The sequence below is a fragment of the Lithobates pipiens genome, unplaced genomic scaffold (assembly GCF_037356315.1).
Source record: "Lithobates pipiens isolate NorthernLeopardFrog02 unplaced genomic scaffold, aLitPip1_a1.2 Scaffold_19, whole genome shotgun sequence".
Taxonomy (NCBI): domain Eukaryota; kingdom Metazoa; phylum Chordata; class Amphibia; order Anura; family Ranidae; genus Lithobates; species Lithobates pipiens.
In genome coordinates, this window is record NW_027507764.1 from 48,456,167 (window position 1) to 48,479,740 (window position 23,574).

At 43.3% G+C, this 23,574-nt stretch overlaps 1 protein-coding gene across 1 annotated transcript in view; it reads left to right on the forward strand.

Moving 5' to 3' along the window:
- Positions 1 to 23,574, forward strand: part of THSD7A (thrombospondin type 1 domain containing 7A) — a 443,828-nt gene that overhangs the window by 182,970 nt on the left and 237,284 nt on the right. Inside the window, exon 2 of the mRNA XM_077490719.1 lies at positions 14,090 to 14,921. Coding sequence (XP_077346845.1) covers positions 14,090 to 14,921 — 832 coding nt within the window. The remainder of the gene's footprint in view (positions 1 to 14,089; positions 14,922 to 23,574) is intronic.

Here is a 23,574-nt window from a genome sequence, read left to right on the forward strand (position 1 = left end):
CCACTGACACCAACGATGGGGCACTATTCCTCCCACTGACACCAATGATGGGGCACTATTCCTCCAACTGGCACCAACAATGTGCACCATTCCTCCCACTGACACCAATGATGGAATATGATTCCTCCCACTGACACCAGTGATGGGACATGATTCCTTCCACTGGCACCAATGACGGGACACTATTCCTTCCACTGGCACCAATGACAGGACACTATTCCTTCCACTGGCACCAACAATGGGCACCATTCCTCCCACTGACACCAATGATGGGATATAATTCCTCCCACTGACACCAGTGATGGGACATGATTCCTTCCACTGGCACCAATGACGGGACACTATTCCTTCCACTGGCACCAATGATGGGCACCATTCCTCCCACTGGCACCAGTGATGGGGTGCTATTCCTCCCACTGACAGCAATTATGGGGTTCTATTCCTCCAACTGGCACCATAGAATAGGCACTATTCCTCCTACTGACATCAATGACGGTTGCTATTCTTCCCACTGATACCAATGATGGGACACTATTCCTCCAACTGGCACCAACGATGAGCACTATTCTTTCCACTGACACCAATGATGGGGCACCATTCCTCCCACTGGCACCAATGATGGGCAGTATTCCTTCCACTGGCACCAATGATGTGGCACTTTTCTTCTCACTGACACCAATGCTGGAGCACTATTCCTCACACTGGCACAAATTGTGGGGCATTATTTCTTCCACTGACACCATTGATGGGGCACTATTCCTCTGACTAATACCAACAACAATGAGGCATTATTCCTCCCACTGATATAAATGTTGGAACACTATTCCTCCCACTGACGCCAATGCTGGGGCACTAGTCCTCCTTCTACTGACCACCAAGACCAGGACAATTTTTACTCCCACTGACCACAGTCTGGCCCTTTCAAAATATATAAAGAACGGTAAACTGGCCCTTTGTTTAAAAAGTTTGAAGGGTTAAAATGGGTTTCCCCTTACATCTGTAATATCAGTTTTGGACGGCCTGACCCTTTTTTATTATTTTTCTCCAAATATGGGGGGTGTCCAATCTTTGTTTTTGGTAGCCCTTTGATTGCTGTCCTCAGACTTAGCTGGTGCAATAATTTGAACTTTGAAAAGCAATAAAAAAAGATGCGGATGGAGAGAGAGCACAGCCCGCACCTCCTCTTGGCTCTCTCCTCCTCTCCAGAATTCGCTCGCCACTTCCAGCACTCAGCTGACACTTGTGGCGACACTTCTGTTAGCCTGTAGCAGAGGGAACTCACCATATGGTGGCCCCCCCACATTAAACCACTGTATCTGGGGCAGCTGCCCCTCTTACCTCCCTTCCTCCTTGTCCTGGCCCTGGGTATACTATTGCATGAACAAGTAATTGTCAGTCAAACTATCACAACACTGAAATTTGAGAAATGTCTCGGTAATTGAAAGAGAAGTGGAGGATTAAAAATAAAAATAAAAACACATACTCACTGAGATGGCTGCAGCATTGATCTAAGCTGCAGCTGTCCCCCCGCGGGCTCTACACTGAGAACTGAGCAATCAAAGTCAACTGATTGTTCAGTTTTGAGATCCGCTCTGAGCACAGAGTAGTGGTTGCCAGACTATGGCCTTATAGGCCGAAACACGTCAACTGTTTTCATCGGCGTTTGTTCACTGTGGCTGGTCAATAAAAACAAACGCAGATGAAAACAGTTGACCTGTTTCAACCTATAAGGCCATAGTCAGTTATGACTAAGGCCTTATAGGCCAAAACACGTAAACTGTTTTCATCTGCGTTTGTTCACTGTGGCTTGTCAATAAAAACAAAGATTTTTTAAAGTGCGACAACTGGGGGGTGGATCATTTTTCCTACATTACTTTACTCAGCCAGCGACTGTGGATCGAGCACCGGGGAGCTCTGCTATCTATTTGTTGTATGGGTAGTAGCACTGACTTTTCTGTTTATACACTAAACCAATGCGCCCAGGGCAACAGTCCCTCCTGCCCACCCCTTGTACCGGCCCTGGCTGGGAGTGGCTGGCTCAGACATTCAGTGGCATGCTGAGAGGCTGACCCACCGACAGGCATCTGGAAGGATCCTGACATTATTGTTGGGATTCCGGCAGAGCCTGGAGTGGCTCTGTGATGCCAGCTGACAGCGGACTTTAGCCCGCTGTCGGCTGAATCTGGCTCCCAGGAATGCAGACTAGGTGCTCTCCTATGACCCACAGAAGAAGTATGGCCAAAAGAACTTTGGCCGTACCTCTCCTTTAAGGATATTACAGATAATTAAATGGTTTTAGCGTGTTTTACTTTCCCCTTTAAATCTGTAATATCAGTTTTGGACGGCCTGACCCTTTAATTATTTCCTCCTTCCATATTTTATGATTTTGTACCACATATGGGGGGTGTCCAGTCTCTTTGTTTTTGGAGGCCCTTTGATTGCTGTCCTCAGACTTAGCCGGGACAATCATTTGAACTTTGAAAAGCAACAAAAAAACTAAAGGTGCGAAGCGAGTGGCGCGGGGAGAGAGGTTATTATATAAAAGTGGTACAGTATGACGGCAGACGAAGACGCAGCCATGAAACGCCGACTTTGATGTTAACTTCAGTGAATGCCGGGCCTTTGATGTCGGCTTCAAACTGTGCCCGTTTCCCCAGTGAGCAATTTGAAAAGTAGGATCATTGACTTATTGGCAAGTTACGGCAGCCAATTTTTCAGACCAATCAGCAGTGACTGTGGATGACAATCATTTCAGAGTTATTTAGCCTTTGTTTCAAACAAAAACCTAGCAATCGCTTTGACATACTTACAGGTAAATGGGGACAAACCAACAATATGGTAACCGCATGTCTTCTTGTGATGAGCTTTAAGGCTGGGTTCATACATAAAAAGGGGGGGTACCTAATGCGCAAAACCTCCACTACAGTAGGTAATAGAAACAAGTAGCTGCCAACATGAAAGGTGTTCTCACACGGAATGAAAAATGTAAAAAAAAGGGAATATGTGGCGCTAACGAAGGGCCGTGCTAAACGAAAAATTATTGGTAAAGTGCAATAATCTTCAACATGTACAACAATGTGTGTAATCACAACACAATATTCATTTTCAAAGTGCAACAATAAAGTGTAAAAAAAATGCTCCAAAGTGATGACGGTGCAATAATAATGTCCAATACAAAAAAGCTCCAAAGTGATGACGGTGCAATAATAATGTCCAATACAAAAATGCTCCAAAGTGATGATGGTGCAATAATAATGTCCAATACAAAAATGCTCCAAAGTGATGATGGTGCAATAATAATGTCCAATACAAAAATGCTCCAAAGTGATGACGGTGCAATAATACTGTCCAATCCAAAAATGCTCCAAAGTGATGATGGTGCATCTGTTCCACATCTGTGTCCATTCACGCAGAATGCAGGACTCGGTCCCGCCCTCCCGGCACTGCATCATTGGATTTGATCGACAGCAGCGGCTGCACTGGTATCAATATATCCAATCACGAGACACTAGGTAGAGCTGGTGTGCTCATTCTCGGCTGGAGAAGGTCCGGGGTCAGGTAAGTAAAATGGGGGCTCGGGGGAGGGGGGGCTGCAGCACCACAGAAGGTTTTATAATTCTATGCATTAAGGTGAAAAACCATGAGGGTTTACAACCCCTTTAAGGACCGGAAGGTTTTGCCCCTTGCCCCTAATGCTCAGGCCATTTTTTTGCGATACGGCACTGTGTCTCTTTAACTGACAATTGCGCGGCCGTGTGACGCTGTACCCAAACAAAATTGATGTCCTTTTTTCCCCACAAATAGAGATTTCTTTTGGTGGTATTTGATAATCTCTGCGGTTTTTAGTTTTCGTGCTATAAACAAAAAAAGAGCAACAATTTTGAAAAAACAACAATATTTTTTTTACTTTTTGCTATAATAAATATTCCAAAAAATAAAATAAAAAATGTTTTCATCAGTTTAGGCCAATATGTATTTTACATATTTTTGGCAAAAAAAAAATTTCAATAAGGGTATATTGATTGGTTTGTGCAAAAGTTATAGCATCTACAAAATAGGGAATACATTTATGGTACTAATAACCTGGGGATCTGCTGAACGAGGGTAATAATAACCTGCGGATCTGCTGAACAAGGGAAATAATAACCTGGGGATCTGCTGAATAAATGTACTAGTAAAATCTGAGGATCTGCTGAACTAGGGTACTATTAAGCTGGGGATCTGCTGAACTAGGGTACTAATAAGCTGGGGATCTGCTGAACTAGGGTACTAATAAGCTGGGAATCTGCTGAACAAGGGTACTAATAAGCTGGGAATCTGCTGAACAAGGGTACTAATAAGCTGGGGATCTGCTGAACAAGGGTACTAATAATCTGGGGATCTGCTAAATGAGGGTACCATAACTAAGTTCTGGGGGGCAGAGGCAAATGCGTTGGAGGGCGTGGCCTGGTTGGAGTCCAGACTGAGGTTTCACCTCCATTCAGCTCTCTATGCCATCTTAGTTGGCCTAGAGAGTAGATTTCCAAGGGATACCCATTTTTTTCTTGAACATTTGCAAGAGCCAGGACGGGCTCCATCCCCCGTCAGCACTCTAATGCCACATACACAATCGGACATTGCGACAACAAAATCTGTGGATTTTTCCGAAGGATGTTGGCTCAAACTTGTCTTGCATACACACGGTCACACAAATCTTGTCGAAAATTTAGAATGTCAAGACGTGGTGATGTACAACACGTCCGAGAAAAATTAAGTTCAATAGCCATTGCGGCTCTTCTGCTTATTTCCGAGCATGCGTGGAACTTTGTGCGTCGGAATTGTGTACACACAATCGGAATTTACGACAATGGATTTTGTTGTCGGAAAATTTGAGATCCAGATCTCAAATTTTGTATGACGGAAATTCCGATGGAAAATGTCTGATGGAGCCTACACACGGTTGGAATTTCCGACAACAAGCTCCCATCGAACATTTTCCGTCATAAAATCCGCCCGTGTGTATGCGGCATGACAGCAACTGCGGATGCACCACCCACATACCCTCTCTATACTGAGCCTGAGCTGCACACATACCCTTTCCAGGTCACAGAGGGTGCTAATAAGCTGGGCATCTGCTGAACGAGGGTACTAATAAGCTGGGCATCTGCTGAACGAGGGTACTAATAAGCTGGGGATCTGCTGAATGAGGGTACTAATAAGCTGGGGATCTGCTGAATGAGGGTACTAATAAGCTGGGGATCTGCTGAACGAGGGTACTAATAAGCTTGGGATCTGCTGAATAAGGGTACTAATAAGCTGGGGATCTGCTGAATAAGGGTACTAATAAGCTGGGGATATGCTGAAAGGAGGGTACTGATAAGCTAGGGATCTGCTGAACGGGGGGTACTAATAAGCTGGGGATCTGCTAAACAAGGGCTCTAATAAGCTGGGGATCTGCTGAACAAGGGTCTGCATGATTAGAAGTGAATCCGTCTGCTGATCACCACTGAGCAGGTGTATGGCTGATCCGTGTCTGCTTCACTTATGCAGAGCGGACACAGACACAGCCCACTCTCCTCTATGGGCAGTCAGATGTAAACGGACCGACCGCCTTTCCGTTTAAACCCGTATTCCATTCCGATCCGATTTGCTGGATAGATTTTTTATGGATCAGATTGGATTGGATGTCGGCGGATGTAAACAGACACATGCCCGTTCACAGCTCCATAGAGAGAGAATTTGTGGAAGGGATTTTTTTGAAAGGGGGGGGGGGGCATTTGTGCTACTAGGGATCATTTGGGATTATTTATGCTAGGAGAGAGTTTGTGCTAGGAAGGGATTTTTTTTTGGGGGGGGGGGTTGTGCTAGGAGGGGGGATTTGGGGGGTTTGTGCTAGAAGAAGTGATATAGTAGAGGGGGGGGAGAATTAGTGGTGGTAAGGAATTTTTTTTGAGAGGGGGGGGGGCACAGCTTGGTATGTTTGCCCTGGGCTCTGGGTCACCCTGTCCCAGCACTGGTGCATACCCAGAATAATTCTAGTAATCTTGTCATTTAGAAAATAAAAGCAAACATCTGATTGGATTCCTAGGATAACTCTATTTCCCTTTGCCCCAGATTTTAGACAATCCTAAGTAAATTTTTTCTTGTTTTCCTCTTTGTATGCTTTTTACGCTTTCAGATTCTTGTATATTCCCATGTCCCTCCTCCTCCGATTGTCAGGATTGTTTGTGTTCAGATTCATCAATTTAATTTAATTGGCTCCACTCTGCGTTTGAAAATGCAATTAGAGCAGTGCTACCTTTTCCTTTCATTATTTTCCGGGACACGCGAGAATTCGCTCTTTCATGCGGCGCACCGCGGCCAGGATCTACTTTTAGCGCAAGAAAATAATGTTAATTAAACGCGCACTTGTCTTGTCCAAGGTGCTGTCTGACGATAAGCGACGACGGCTGCAATATGGATTCCGCCGCTTTTGTTTGTGGAATTGTGATTAAATTGTTGGTTATGTCTATTTTTTTTTGTTTGTTTTTTTGCTTTTTTTTATATGCATTTAGGGCTCTGCTGGCGTCCTCATATTGTGTTTTTTCTGCAATCCTCTAAAAAAAAAAAAAAAAAAAAAAGAAATAAAGCGTACAGCCTACTAGCGTGAGTCCTTGCTTGCTTAGAGTGAAGTTAATACAGCTGTGATCTTGTTATTTGCGAAAGGTCGATGAGAGATAAACCAAGGTGTAATCATGCTGGAATGGAAAGTGGAATTGCATTTGTATGTGGCGTATATTTATTTAGTAAGTGTGCTGGAAATCTTTGAAGCCACGATTTAAATGTAATCAGCGCGGAACACCAAAGGAGTTTTTTTTTTTTATGGGCTTAATCTATCTTTCCCAGCTGGCTACGTGGAATATAGAAGCGTAAAACAAAAATAACTTTCTAGCATTGTCCTATAAAATGATATGTTTTTAGACGGCTCTATAATAAAATAATTTATAGGTGGCTTATTAAAATTGTAAAAGGCCCCGTGGCATCGAGCTGCGGTAGTACTTAAGGGCCCACGGACAGGAAAGCATCCTGTTGCAGTGTAATGCCCCGTACACGCGGTCGGAAATTCCGCCAGGAAAAAGTCCGATCGGATTATGTCGTCGGAAAATCCGATCGTGTGTGGGCTCTATCGGACTTTTTCCGTCGGAATTTCCGACTGAAAAAGTTTGAGAGCTGGATCTAAAATTTTCCAACAAAAAAAATCCGATCTGACTTTTTCCGATCGTGTGTAGAGAATTCCGACGCACAAAGTGCCACGCGTGCTCAGATTAAATTTACGAGACAAAAGCTATTGGCTACTGGCTTCTACGTAGTCCCGTCGTACAAAACGAACGTCACCTCGTTCCGAACGATTCGGATTTTCCGACAACTTTGTCCAACCGTGTGTAGGCAACACAAATTTCAGTCAAAATCCGTCGGAAAAAATCCGACGGATTTTGTGGTTGGAATGTCCGACCGTGTGTACAAGGTGTAACATTTTCCAACAACAAAATCCGATCTGATTTTTTCCGATCGTATGTAGAGAATTCCGACGCACAAAGTGTCACGCATGCTCGGAAAAAATTTGGAGATGATAGCTACTGGCTACTGGCCTCTGCGTAGTCCCATGTATAACGTCACCTCGTTCCGAACTATTCTGATTTTCCGACAACTTTGTGCAACTGTGTGTATGCAAGACAAGTTTTGGCCAAAATCAGTCGGAAAAAATCCGACGGATTTTGTGGTCGGAATGTCCAACTGTGTGTATGGGGCATAAATGTGCATGCGCTAACCCCTTCCCGGCCGTCCTGGTGTCCACTTAACACCGGGGACGTGTGGTGAGCAGGGTTGCCAACCTCTCGCAGCATTTTTTTACTGACAAAACATGGAAAATTTACTGGCAGAGCACATTTTTGACCGGCAACGTGAGAAATTACAGAATTCTTATTGTAAACTAACACGGTGAATATTTAAACAGTAGACATTTGCACACTGAAATATTTTGTTTCGGAATTTCGTTTTCGTCCGAAAAATACATTTATTTAGTTACTCCCTACATTCTTTTTTATTTATTTTGTTTTGTTAAAAAATACATTCGTCCGAAAATCCGAAATAATTAAGGTTGATTCTGTCATTGAAGGCTTATGGGGGCTGATTTACAAAGCATTTGTGCCATGAGTTGCGGCTCACGCAGATGCGCAACGGCCGTTTTCGTATTCACAAAGCATTTGCGCCTGTAACACAGCGCAATTCTCCATTTACTATTAGCATGCCAGCGCACGGGAGGCGGCGATCTGTGCCCCACTATAGACATGGCGCACACATTCTTCAACTCAGAATTAAAAGAAGCTGGAAGTGCCAATATTATGGGGGTGATGTGAGGAAGTATAGATTTGACTGTCCAAGTAACAAATATGCCTAAAATAGAACAAGCGGCATTTGCGCACGTTCAAGTGCTTTGGTTCACTGCGCCGGCAAAATCTTAGTAAATATCAAGCCACATAGGTTCATTTGCATAAGTTGAACAGGCGCACCTCTCAACTTGACTTTTTTGCGCTGGTTCACTTTTATGGGTTTTTTTAAGGCTATTTGCACACAGGTCATGCTAGCATTAAGAAAAAAAAATTAAGAAAAAAAAATGTGTGGGGGTCCCCCGAAATTCCATACCAGGCCATTTAGGTCTGCTATGGATAATAAGGGGAACCCCACGGCAAAAAAAAAATCCATACCAGACCCTTATCCGAGCACGCAACCTGGCAGGCCGCAGGAAAAGAGCGGGACGAGAGAGCGCCCCCCCCCTCCTGAACCGTACCAGGCCACATACCCTCAACATTGTTAGGGTGCTTTGGGGTACCCCCAAAGCACCTTGTCCCCATGTTAATGAGGACAAGGGCCTCATCCCCACAACCCTGGCCGGTGGTTGTGGGGGTCTGCAGGTGGGGGGCTTATCGGAAACTGGAAGCCCCCTTTAACAAGAGGACCCCCAGATCCCGGCCTCCCCCCTGAGTGAAATGGTAAGGGTACCCCTACCATTTCACCAAAAAAGTGACAAAAGTGTTAAAAATTACAAGAGACAGTTTTTGACAATTCCTTTATTAAAGTCTTCTTTCATCTTCTTTCTTCTGGTCTTCTTTCTTCTTCTTTCCTTCATCCTTTGGTTTCTTCCTCCATCTTCTTCTTCCTCCGATCCTCTGCTTCTTGCTCCGGTGTTCTCTTCTTCCGCCACGGCGTCGCTTCTTTGCTCTCGGGCCGCTCCGTGCAATGGGAAGCTCCCGCTGTGTGACGCTTCTCTTCTTCTGACAGGTCTTATATAATGGAGGGCGGGGTCACCGGGGTGACCCCGCCCCCTCTGATGCACGGTTCCATTATATAAGTGTCAGAAGAAGAGAAGCTTCACACAGCGGGAACCTCCCATTGCGCGGAGCGGCCCGAGAAGGAAGTGAGGAAGAAGAGAAGCTGTGGAGGAAGATGCCGGACGAGAACACCGGAGCAAGAAGCAGAGGATCGGAGGAAGAAGATCCTCTGTTGATGATCAACACACAACTATCAGTAACTTTACTGGCGGTTGGCAACCCTGGTGGTGAGGTGAGTGGCTGGTGAGGCACTGGCTAGTATGAGAGCCAGATACACACAGGTTACATACGGCGCGATAGTTAGAGCGAGAGCAATAATTCTAGCACTAGACCTCTTCTGTGACTCTAAACATGCAACCTGTAAAAAAATGTAAAGCGACGCCTATAGAGATTTATAAGTACTGAAGTTTTGCACCATTCCACAAGTGTGCGCAATTTTAAAGAGTGGCATTGTTCAGTATCTATTTACTCGGCGTAACATCATCTTTCACATTATACAAAAAAATCAGGCTAACAGTTTTAAAAAAAAATGTATTCATGAAACAGTTGTACACGTTTACAAAAATTGCTGCACAATACTATGTGACATAAAAAGTGGCAACAACCACCATTTTATTCCCTAGGGCAGTGATGGCGAACCTTGGCACCCCAGATGTTTTAGAACTACATTTCCCATGATGCTCCTGCACTCTGCAGTGAAGTGGAGCATCATGGGAAATGTAGTTCCAAAACATCTGGGGTGCCAAGGTTCGCCATCACTGCCCTAGGGTGTCTGCTAAAAATATATCTATATTAGAGAGCTGCACGATTAATCGTCAAGAATCGTTATCGTGATCTTGACTAAAGTGTTTCACAATTCTTTCTTTGCAAAGAATTCTCTCTGTTCTTCTGAAGCCACAGCCCTCAAAAGAAAGGAAGAGAAAAACTGAGAAGTCTGCCAAGAATCAAAACATTCTTTATCAGTTGAACTTAAAGGGATTGTAAAGGTTCGGTTTTTTACTTTCTAAATAGGTTCCTTTAAGCTAGTGCATTGTTGGTTCACTTACCTTTTCCTTCAAATTTCCCTTCTAAATGTTTTTTTTCTTTGTTTTCTTTGTTTGATTTTCTCACTTCCTGTTCCTCCTCAGTAAGCTGTTCTGGCTGACTAAACACTGCTCGGATGATGGTGTGAAGTTTACTGAGGAGAAACAGGAAGTGAGAAATTCAGACAAAGAAAAAAAACATTAAGGCCGCGTACACACGGGCGGATTGTCTGGCCAACTAAGTTCGTCAGACAATCCGACAGACAGTCCGTCCAAATTTTGAATGAACGGACTTGACCACACACGATGAACAGACAGTCCGCTGAAAGCGTGCGCGATGACGTGTACAGCACGTACGACGGGACTAGAAAAACGATGTCCAATACACTGCAATGCAACCTTCGGCCGTGTAAATCCTTTCTGAGCATGCGCCATACTTAGTCCGTCCAACTTGCCTACACACGAGCGGACTGTCTGCTGAAACCAAGTTTGGACGGACAAAACCAAGTTTGGACGGACAAAATTACGGAAATTCCGAAAGACTTAGTCCGTCAGACTGTCCGCTGAAAAAGTCCGCTGAAGCCCACACACGAGTGGATTGTCCGCTGAAACACGGTTCAGCGGACTAAGTTGGACAGACAATCCGCCCGTGTGTACGCGGCCTTAGAAAGGAAAGCGAAGGAAAAGGTAAGTGAACCAACAATGCACAAGCTTAAAGGAACCTATTTAGAAAATAAAAAACAAAGCTTTACAACCCCTTTAAGTATAAATATTGTAACAATTTTTTAATGGAATAGACTGTGTGTGTTATGCCGTGTACGCACGGTCGGACTTTCCGGCAGGAAAAGTCAGACGGAATCATTTCATCAGATATTCCGATCTTGTGTGGGCTTCAGCTGACTTTTTTTTCGAAAATTCTGATGGACCTAGAAATAGAAATACATTTTCCAGACAGAATCAATTTCAATCTGGATAACCGTTCATCTGTGTGCTGTTCCGACAGACCAAAAATGGCGCAAGGGCAGCTATTGGCTAGTGGCTATTGAACTTCCTTTTTCTAGTCCCATCGTATGTGTTGTAAGTCACCGCGTTCTAAACGATCGGACTTTGGTGTGGTTGCGTGTAGGAAAGTCCATTTCAGCGGAACTCCGTCGGAAAAAACGGTCGTGTGTATGCGGCATAAGTGAAAAAGGTTTAACCACTTAAACACTAAACCTTTTTCTGACATTTGTTGGTTTCAAGTTAAAATCTTTTTTTTTTTTGCTAGAAAATTACTTAGAACCTCCAAACATTATATATATATTTTTAGTAGACAGTAGGGCAGTGATGGTGAACCTTGGCACCCCAGATGTTTTGGAACTACATTTCCCATGATGCTCACCTACACTGCATTGTGCATGAGCATCATGGGAAATGTAGTTCCAAAACATCTGGGGTGCCAAGGTTTGCCCTAGAAAATAAAAGGTGTTTTTTGCAATATTTTATGTCACACTGTAATTGCACAGCGGTCTTACAAATGCAGTATTTTTTTTTAAATCACTTTGAGGCTGCATTCATGGCACCTGTGAGGCTGCATTCATGGCACCTGTGAGGCTGCATTCATGGCACTTGTGAGACTGAATTCATGGCATTCATGGCAATGGTGAAGCTGCATTCATGGTACTTGTGAGGCTGCATTCATGGCAATGGTTAGGCTTTATTCATGGCATTCATGGCAACGGTGAGGCTGCATTTATGGAATTCATGTCAATGGTGAGGCTGCATTCATGACACTTTTGAGGCTGCATTAATGGCAATGGTGAGGCTGCATTCATGACATTCATGGCAATGGTGAGGCTGCAGTCATGGCATTCATGGCAATGGTGAGGCTGCATTCATGGCAATGATGAGGCTGCATTCATGGCAATGGTGAAGCTGCATTCATGGCAATGGTGAGGCTGAATTCATGGCAATGGTGAGGCTGCATTCATGGCAATGGTGAGGCTGCATTCAGGCACTTGTGAGGCTGCATTCATGGCAATAGTGAGGCTGCAGATGGGCACTGATTAGGCTTGCTTCACAGTTCTTTATTTAAAATTACATTTTTTTTCCTGAAACTTCCCTCTTAAAGTGAAGGTGCGTGTTATACACCTGTGCATGTGTTATACGCCGGTAAATACAGTGTTTCCAAATAACACGCTCAAGCTCATCCTTAGTCCTGAGCAGCGCTCTGGGATTTATTAGGAGCCACAAAAGATATATATATCTCCAAATAACACACCCCAACTCATCCTTAGACTCTTCACCACACACAGCCACAAAGGCAAGAGAATTCTTGTTGGGCAGTGTATTAGGTAATTTGAATTTAATTTTAATGGTTCAAACAATGTCAGGCAAAATGGCCGACCCTCACACATGTGCACTTCATCAAATCTTTGAAAAAAGTCTGACACAGACTCGAAATGCAAATGCTTGCACAGGGTGCGCACATGTATGTAAACCGCGATTGCACAACGCATGTGAATGACAGAGCGAGAGCAGTACTTCTAGGGCCCTCATTTATGGCTTATGCTATGCTAATGCATTTAACGCGTTACCCTTTTGATAATTTTGGGTACCCATTTTTCAGGTGTACTCAAATGTGGTATCTATTGAGGCTGGGTTCACTCTATTGTGAATTGGATGTGACGAACTCCACATCCGATTCGCATGAAAGGAGACTGTGACCGGTTCACACAGCTCCGAGACGCCTGCAGAGCGCTTCACAGAAGAGTCCTGTGCGTCTTCTGGCCTATTTCAGGTCCAAAATCAGCCAAAAAGTCAGACTGAAATCGGGAACCTGAAATGATGAATAGGGACTCATCGGACCCCTGCTGTGATCCGCTCCGCACAGCAGCGTGAACCTACCCTACCTCTATACCACCTCTTCTTTTATTTTGTACAAACTTTGGGAATTAAAAAGGAAGTAAACCCTGATGGGTTTACTTCCTCTTTGTCTCCCTGCAAAGGTAAAGCATAATGGGCTACTATGCATCGCATGCGTAGCCCATTATGTGTCACTTACCTGACACAGGAGCCAGCGAAGTCACCGCTGTCCCCTGTAGTCCGGAGAATCTTCCGGGTATCGCTGCTCCGGCCACTCACAGCGCCGGAGCAGCGCTGATGTCACTCCCGCGCATGCTGCATGCGCCGTAGACAGCTGTGACTGTCTTTTAGTAAATATCTCCTAAATTGTGTAGGTTTAGGAGATATTTCTTGGAGCTACAGGTAAGCCTTAATCTAGGCTTACCTGTAGGTCAAAGTGGTTTGTAAGGGTTTACAACCACTTTAAATTGTATTTGTGTGCACTAAAATTCATTTTACTGTATGTTTTCCTAAAAATAGAGACTTAAATTAAATAATTGCGCCACTATTGTGTGACATAAAAAATTGCAACAACCATCTTTTTATTCTACAGGTTCTCTGATTTCAGGAAATATATAATTTAAGTAATTTTATAGTCAGATTTTTACATGTGTGTAAAAAATGTAAATATTGCTGTAGCGAGAAAGTGGTTAACAAACAGATACAATTGTGCACCCTTTGGTGTTTAACAGACCAAAAAGGGGACAAATAAGAGAAGTTCTTTGTTGGGTTTAAGCCTCAGCTTTTGATATTTATGAAAAGGTTTTTAAAATGTTGTTCAAATCATGAATAATTTATGATCTATCGTCTTATCTTTTGCTGTATTTTATGTTTCAGGTTCCTGGGGAAGATGCATGGGAGACGAATGTGGGCCCGGTGGGATTCAGACAAGGGCTGTATGGTGTGCCCATATCGAGGGATGGACAACCCTCCCCACAAACTGCAAACAGACCGACAGACCTGAAAACCAGCAGAACTGTTTTAGGGTGTGCGACTGGCACAAAGAACTATACGACTGGCAGCTGGGCAGCTGGAACCAGTGCATGCCGGTCACATCAAGGTTGCCAGAAAAACCTTCAGAATGCACAAAGGGTGAGGAAGGAATTCAGACTCGGGAAGTCGTCTGTTTACAAAAAGCCACCGGGGCAGAGGCCGATGACAGTATATGCGAATACTTCGAGCCAAAGCCCAGGCTGGAACAAGGGTGCCTTATTCCCTGCCCCCAGGACTGCGTGGTGTCCGAGTTCTCCCCCTGGTCGGAATGTTCCAAGACGTGCGGCAATGGCTTGCAACACCGAACGCGCCATGCGTTGGCCATAGCCCAGTTTGGTGGGTCGGCCTGCCCAAACCTCACCGAGTTCCAAGTTTGCCAGGCATCACCCTGCGATGGGGAGGAGAATATGTACAGCCTCAGCGTGGGACCTTGGAGCTCCTGTTCAATGCCTCTGTCCAGGCATGTACGGCAAGCTGGCAAGAGAGGGCGGAACAGGGAACGAGCAAAGGAGAGAGAAAAGGCTGTAAAGGACCCAGAGGCGCGGGAACTAATTAAAAAGAAGAGAACCCGCAATAGGAAAAACCGCCAAGAGAACAGATATTGGGATATACAAATTGGCTATCAAACACGAATAGTCACCTGTATGCACAAGAATGGAAAAACTGCTGCATTGAGGTAATTTATTTACATTAAACAAAACTGTTTTGAACCTCTGAAATGAAAAATGAACAAAGCATATCTTATTATGTTGTGTAATTGCTTCAATCCAAAGCACCTACTGTGATTTATGTCTCCTCTCTTCTTCCTCTGCCATCTGCATGACTCACTTCTGACAGTATTTGCTGACACTAGTTAGTCCCAGGAGATGGCCCCGTCTCTGCTCCAGCATACAGCAGGTGATTGACAGCCTCAGAAGTGTGGAGATGCCATTAACAATTAAGGGCAGTACCCAAGTCATTTTTCAAAATGTTAGATGCAATCCTTACCTCTTTTATTTGGGGGAACAACAGGCAAAAGTTGAAATTCTCTATATTACAATGACCCAAGGCCGAGGCTGGAATGGCGCTTCCTAACTTGCACTGCTATTACCTGGCGGGACAACTGCGCCACCTAGTTGAAGGGCTGCTACCTTTCACTCCAAGGTGGTGGAATAGCATTTGACATATGTACTTCAACAGTTAAGGGCACTACCATATGTCTTCTAAAGGGCAGCACGTTTCTGTGCATGTTGGGAAAGCACAACATTTTGTCCTCGTTACCAATATGGGTAGATGTGTACCCAGCCTAAAATCGTACAATCAAATTGTAACATATGTGGTGAGCTTAAGGCATAGTACAACTACTGTATAGTCCAGGCTTGACGTTATATTGGAGAGAGGCAGTGATGCTGGAGCAGATGCCTAGGTAAGAAAACACCAAGAACCAATAGACTAATGCCATTGACCACCAATGCAGGAGGACTATATTTCACTGCCACTGACCATCAATGGAGGGGGTTATATTTTACTGCCACTTACCCTAAATGGAGAGGGGGGTTGCATTTCATAGCCACCACCAATGGAAGGGGTAAAGTATGTTGATGATGTTGGGATTTTTTTCGTAGCCACTGACACTAAGGTTGAAAGTCACTATTACCCCCACTGAGACCAACACTAGGGGTCATTTTTGCCCCCCCCCCCGACACCAACAATGGGACTTATTTAATGCCCACTTTCTGGTCAGTGTAACCCCACGCTCTGTTTTATTTAAAATATAGCAAAGCCAAGGGGGAATGGTGCAACACATACTAGCCATACACCACTTGATTGACCGCCCCCACTTTTGGCCATGCCAACAAGTTTTCTGGGAGTGGGATGAGTGGTTGCACGCATTTTCTGACAAAAAGTATAATGAGTATATTACATTTACCTTTTTAAATGTGTTACACTCTTGTGAGCTGCTTTGTGCTACTCTAAATACAAAAGCTGCCAACACCCAACACACTCCCTTTAAAACGGGCAAATTATTACTTAGACATTTAGTGTAGCGTTTATTCAAACTAAAACAATTCTGTTTAGTGATCTTTACATCACACTCCAAAAAATTTATACAATACATATATTCACCAAATATATAGGTTCAACAGTCCAAATGCTGTCTCTTTAAGAACGACTCCACACAGCAAAACAATGATCCTTATCACTGCATTGTGTTAATACCTTTGATCGTAGCAATGTCCTTTCAAATATCCAGTCTATCCACCATGCTTTCCATTCCTAAACGTTTGTGCCATCTTCACCAGATGTGCCCCCACCTTAATAACGTGTATGTTAAGCCTTGATATTCCTTTATTTCCATTACGTTTTTATCTCCACTCCGTGCTTTACATGTGTGTCACTCCTCCCTCTGATTATCAGCCTCCAGTCTCCAGCTAGTTATCGCTCATTCTAATGCAAGAGATATAAATGTGCAATAGCGCTTTATCCTTTAAAAACACTTTATTTCAATCATACATTGGTATAAAACTCACATGTTTTAACAATCCGATTATCACCTTTGAATGTATGTCATATATACCGTTTGTACATGGTTTGTCACACCTTGTGACTTCCTCAAGAGATTTTGATTCAAATCCCCCTGAGGAAGTCACAAGGTGTGACAAAACATGTAGGGGCGGGATCTGAAGGGCTGACGCTGTGAACTTACTAACGAGTGTTGTAAGCTGACGGGACTGACGGCAAATTTACCTATGGTACAAACGGTATACATGCAATTCAAAGACAATATTCTGATTGTTAAAATGTAAGTTTATACCAACGTATGACTGAAATAAAGAGTGTTTTTATAGGATAAAGCACTATTGCACCCTAATATCTCTTGCATGAGACTGAGTGATAAATAGCCGGAGACTGAAGGCTGCTAATCAGAGGGAGGAGTGGCACACGTGAAGCACGGAGTGGAAATAAAAACTTTATGGAAATAAAGGAATATCAAAGCTTAACATACACTTTAACTTTATTAAGGTGAGGGCACATCTGGTGAAGGTTGCACGAAAATTTAGGAAAGAAAAGCAAATGGATTGGCCAGGTCACCTGAGACCAGGTGATAGATGCACTCCGTAGGAGTCGGAAGTGCACCGCTAGGTAGTGGACCTTAGGACTGACTGCTGCGGATTGTACCCAGGGAGATTCAGGACACAGGTCTACAGGATCAGTAACACAGATCCCAGTGGGAGCTAGAGCATAGATTTCCCAGGGCACGGAGTCTAAGAGCCAGCAGGTGTTCGCCAGAGCCTCCAGTGGTGAGGATGGACTTCGATGCAGTCTGGCTCCAGATCACGGCCCCTAGGGTCTCACAGCTCACGCTCACAGTAGACTACAGGAGAAGGAAGCAGCAGGCTGGAACAACAAGGATAGTAAGGGGATAAGGCAGAGGTCAGGGCAACTAGCAGACAGAAACAACAGAGTACACGCCAAAGGTTCAGGGTCACAGGCAGACAGGGATGGTTGGGGACATGCCAAAAGGTCAAGGTCACAAGCAGACAGGAATCATTGAGAACACGCCAAGGTCGGTAACAGAGACAAACGTAGAGCACACGGCAAGCAGGAACCAGGAAGCCAAACACACAATGGATACACAATGGTTGATCAGCACCGCTGGCTTGCAGTGCACAGGTTAATATAGGGTTCCCTGATGGGGCCTGGGGTGGAGCCATGCTTAGAGGAGAGGTTATAAAAACCACCAGGTGGAAGTGGCTGGCCTCTTAGTCTGAACACATGAGGAGAGGTAAGCAAACAGAAGAAGATTACTGCATAACCATGACATGGATAGATTGGATATTTAAAATTACAATTCTAAAAATAAAGTATTAACACAATGCCGTCATAAGGATCATTTATTTTTGCTGTGTGGAGTCACAGTGTGAGATGTGATGTGTATGGGGTCTTAAATACCGCATTTGTACTGTTGAACTTTATATACAGATTTTTTTTGCATGATTTATTTTTTGAATGTGATGTAAAGATCACTAAATAGGAGAATTGTTTTAGTTTGAATAAGCTCTGCACGAAAATGTATAAGTGATATTACATTTACCTGCTGCAGTCTTTTTCTGATGATACTTTTTTAAAATTAATGTTTGATAATGCAAAAACTAAACCAAACACAAACCTTGACTATGTCTGTATGCTTTGCATATCAATTTGCAGGCACAAGAGTTGCAGTCTGGCTCTTTGAGTTATGTTTTGCTTTTCCTGAGCAGTTTATGCAGCATTTTTCTTAGCCCAAGCAGCAGAAAACACCACAGAAAACAGGTCTGTTTCAAACGAATTTTAGCACAAATCCCGGACAAGCCCCCAATTGTTTTGCATTTTAACCACTTAAGCCCCGGACCAATTTGCAGCCAAAGGACCAGGCTCCTTTTTGCGATTCGGCACTGCGTCCCTTTAACTGACAATTGCGCGGCCGTGCGACGTGGATCCCAAACTAAATTGGCATCCTTTTTTCCCCACAAATAGAGCTCTGCGGTTTTTATTTTTGGCGCTATAAACAAAAATAGAGCGACAATTGTGAAAAAAATTCTATATTTTTTACCTTTTGCTATAATAAATATCCCCAAAAAATATATAAAAAACATTTTTTCTCCTCAGTTTAGGCCGATACGTATTCTTCTACATATTTTTGGTAAAAAAAAAATCACAATTAGCAATTATTGATTGGTTTGCGCAAAAAGTTATAGCGTTTACAAAATAGGGGATAGTTTTATAGCATTTTTATTAATATTTATTTTTTTACAAGGTAATGGCGGCGATCAGCGATTTTTATTGTGACTGTGACATTATGGCGGACACATAGGACATTTTTGACACATTTTTGGGACCATTGTCATTTATACAGCAATCAGTGCTATTTAAATGCACTGATTCCTGTGTAAATGACACTGGCAGTGAAGGAGTTAACCAGTTCTTCAGCTCTGTGACCCGATCATGGGACACCAATGGCGATCGGGTCCGCTGGTCCCGCGGCCACGGAGCTCAGGACCGGTTTGGGAGCGTGCTTCCGGCGGCATGCTCCAAACCCATGGCTGGGCACTTAACCACTTCAGTTCCGGACCAATAAACACCTTAAGGACCAGAGGTCTTTTTGCAATTTCGCACTGCGCTGCTTTAACTGGTAATTGCGCGGTCATGCAATATTGCACCCAAACGAAATTTGCGTCCTTTTCTTCCCACAAATAGAGCTTTCTTTTGATGGTATTTGATTGCCTCTACGATTTTTTTTTTTTGCGATATAAACGGAAAAAGAGCGAAAATTTTGAAAAAAAAAAGATATTTTCTTCTTTTTGTTATAAGAAAAATCGAATAAACTAAATTTTAGTCATACATTGAGGGCAAAATTTATTCAGCCACATGTCTTTAGTAAAAAAAATGTCAATAAGCGTATATTTTTTGGTTTGCGCAAAAGTTATAGCGTCTACAAACTAGAGTACATTTTCTGGAATTTACACAGCTTTTAATTTATGACTGCCTATCTCATTTCTTGAGGTGCTAAAATGGCAGGGCAGTACAAATCCCCCCCAAATGACCCCATTTTGGAAAGTAGACACCCCAAGGAAATTGCTTATGGGTATGTTGAGCCCATTGAATATTTATTTTTTTTGTCCTAAGGGATTGAATAATGACAAAAAAAAAAAAAAAATTTTACAAAAAGTTGTCACTAAATGATATATTGCTCACACATGCCATGGTTATATGTGGAATTGCACCCCAAAATATATTATTTATATATATATACTTCTCCCGAGTATGGGGATACCACATGTGTGGGACTTTTTGGGAGTCTAGTCGCGCACGGCACCCCGAAAACCAATCACCACCTTCAGGATTTCTAAGGGTGCAAATTTTTGATTTAACTCCTCACTACCTATCACAGTTTCGAAGGCCATAAAATGCCAAAATAGCACAAAACCCCCCAAAATGACCCCATTTTGGAAAGAAGACACCCCAAGCTATTTACTGAGAGGCATGTTGAGTCCATGGAATATTTTATATTTTGCCACAAGTTGCGGGAATATTACAAACTTTTTTTTTTTTGCACAAAGTTGTCACTAAATGATATATTGCTCACACATGCTATGGGCATATGTGAAATGACACCCCAAAATACATTCTGCTGCTTCTCCTGAGTACGGGGATACCACATGTGTGGGACTTTTTGGGAGTCTAGTCGCGCACGGCACCCCGAAAACCAATCACCACCTTCAGGATTTCTAAGGGTGCAAATTTTTGATTTAACTCCTCACTACCTATCACAGTTTCGAAGGCCATAAAATGCCAAAATAGCACAAAACCCCCCCAAATGACCCCATTTTGGAAAGTAGACACCCCAAGCTATTTACTGAGAGGCATGTTGAGTCCATGGAATATTTTATATTTTGCCAAAAGTTGCGGGAATATTACAAACTTTTTTTTTTTTTTTGCACAAAGTTGTCACTAAATGATATATTGCTCACACATGCTATGGGCAGAAGTCAAATTACACCCCAAAATAAATTCTGCTGCTTCTCCCGAGTACGGGGATACCACATGTGGGGGACTTTTTGGGAGCCTAGCCACGTACGGGACCCCGAAAACCAAGCACTGCCTTCCGGATTTAAATATAAAATGCTACCAAAAAACCTGTTAGCGATGGCAGGGATCAGGCCTGACTCTGCGATCGCTGCAGTTATGTGTTTAGTGGTTTGTGTGCCTGTGTGTACCTACATGTCAGTGTAGTGTTGGTGCACACTTACTATTAGTCTTCTCCTCGTAGTCCGGTCAAAAAGACCGCCCCGAGGAGAATGACATCACTTCCTCCTTCCTGTGTAAACAATACACAGTGGGAGGAAGCTTCTCATTGGCCAGGAGCGATCCAGAGGGGGTGGCCGAAAACCAACGGCCATCCCCTCATCACGGAGCGCTCCTGGAGCGAACCGGACCGTCGTATCCAACGGGAGGGGGTCCGATCGGACCCCCCACCCGCTGGAAGGCAGGCACGTACATTTACGTGATTGTGCCTGCCTGTGCCATTGTGATGACTACAATGGCAATACGGCGGTCCTTAAGTGGTTAAATTATAAACAAGAAATCTCAGAAAGAGGCTTGGTCCTTAAGTGATTAAAGAGCAACGTACAGGTACGTGCTTGTGCCCAGCTGTGCCATTCTGCCGACATATATGTGCAGGAGGCAGTCCGTAAGCGGTTAACTTTTTGGTTACTTCGGGGTAAAGCAAGGAATCAGAAAACCCTGTAGTATATTAATGTGCTTTTGCTAAACAACAATATGTCACATACAATCTACTGTACTCACAATTGTAGGAAAACACAAGACATACATTAGCATTATAAATATGCATACAACACACATGTACATGTTATCTAACCTTTTTGGCAAATGAGCATTGACAATGTACAGTATGCTATAGGGATATACTAAAAAGTCACTTAGCTTGGGTTATAGCTGCTTTATGGCCTCTGTAGGCAACGAGGACTCCGGGCTACCCAAGCGATTGCAGAAACCATTATCTCTTAAAGTGTACATTTACTGTCACCCCCAGCTGAATTTTTTTTCTGCCATTCTTAATTTAGTTCCATTAATACACTATCATTGATTAATCTCTGATTCGTCCAAACTGCACAAAGTTAACAAGCAGGCGTTCCTGATAAAGTAGCCATGGAGTGTACGTAAAACCATAGTAAAAATAAAAATAAATAAATCAGTGTAAGAAAACTTACATGGAGTATAAAGTAACCAGGCACAATGCAGAACACTGGAAGTTGAAAAGTCACGTATTGCCATAGGTCTAAAATAGAACTCATTTGATGTCTACTTGAGCGAGAAAATCTTCATTCCCAGTTAATATCTATTTGGGGAATTATCCTTTCTACTATTCTCTACATAGAAAATTGATAATGACTCAGCTAATGTGGCCGAACGATAAAATTAAAAAAGAAGCAAATTACTCTAATTGATCCCGCTTCTCTTTTAATTAACCAGCAACCGATAATTGGTAAGGCAAAATCGTGGTAGATGAGCATTACTCAGGGAACAGTAATGTAAATATATATAGAATTGTCATCATTAATCAGACGTGGAACAAGCTGATGGAATAGATTTTTTGGAACAATGTGGCCTATGGGTTATCTAACAAGGCGGTAGTATAGTAACCTATCGGATCTCAGGTTTTATTTGTCAGCAGCAGTTTGAAAATTAAAAGCTGGTTTCCAGTTACTTGACAAAAATGACTACACACCCCAATTCTTCATGTCTACAGCAGACTGAGCATCAAAGATACTTTTTCATGTTAGACACATGCCTGGGAACCCAGGAAATTTTTGGAAATTGGAAATTCCTGGGATTGGAGGTAAATTTTGGGTGTGGTCAAAAAAAAAAAAAAGAGTATAAAAGTAATAGGGGCTTAAAGGATAGGCCTACAGACCATTCCAGTAATAATGTCAGTGCATATTGTCTCTCAACTATCAACCATTCTGTTGATATGACTCTTCATTGATGGTACACCATTCTATTCTATTCCATATGACACCATTCCATGGATGTGACAAGCATTCCCGAGGACTTTTGGAAATTGGGATTCCTGAAATTGGAGGTGGAGTTGATTTTTGGGGGTAGTTAAAAAAGTGACAAAGACAGCTCCTACCTATCCACCATTCCATTGATGTGACACTAAGGGGTCGACTTACTAAAGGCAAATCCACTCTGCACTACAAGTGCACTGCAAGTGCAGTCGCTGTAAATCTGAGGGGAAGATCTGTAATCAGAGGACGCTCTGCTGATTTTATCATCCAATCATGTACAAGCAAAAATGCTGTTTTTTTATTTTCCTTGCATGTCCCCCTCAGATCTACAGTGACTGCACTCCCAAGGATTTGCCTTTACTAAATAAACCCCTAATGCTGCGTACACAAGACCGGACTTTCCGGCAGAAAAGGTCAGACAGAATCATTTCATTGGATATTCCGATCGCGTGTGGGAGCTCCATCTGACTTTTTTTTTTTTTTCAAATATTCTGATGGACCTAGAAATAGAACATGTTTTAGGTCTTTCTGACGGAATCAATTCCTATCGGGAAAACCGCTCGTCTGTGTGCTATTCCGACAGACCAAAAACGATGCAAGGGCAGCTATTGGCTACTGACTATTGAACTTCCTTTTCTAGTCCCGTCGTACATCATCGCGTTCTAAACTAGCGGACTTTGGTGTGATCGTGTGTAGGCAAGTCCGTTTCAGCGGAACTCCATTGGAACTCCGTCAGAAAGGCCGTCGGAGTTTACTTTGATGGAAAAACCGGTTATG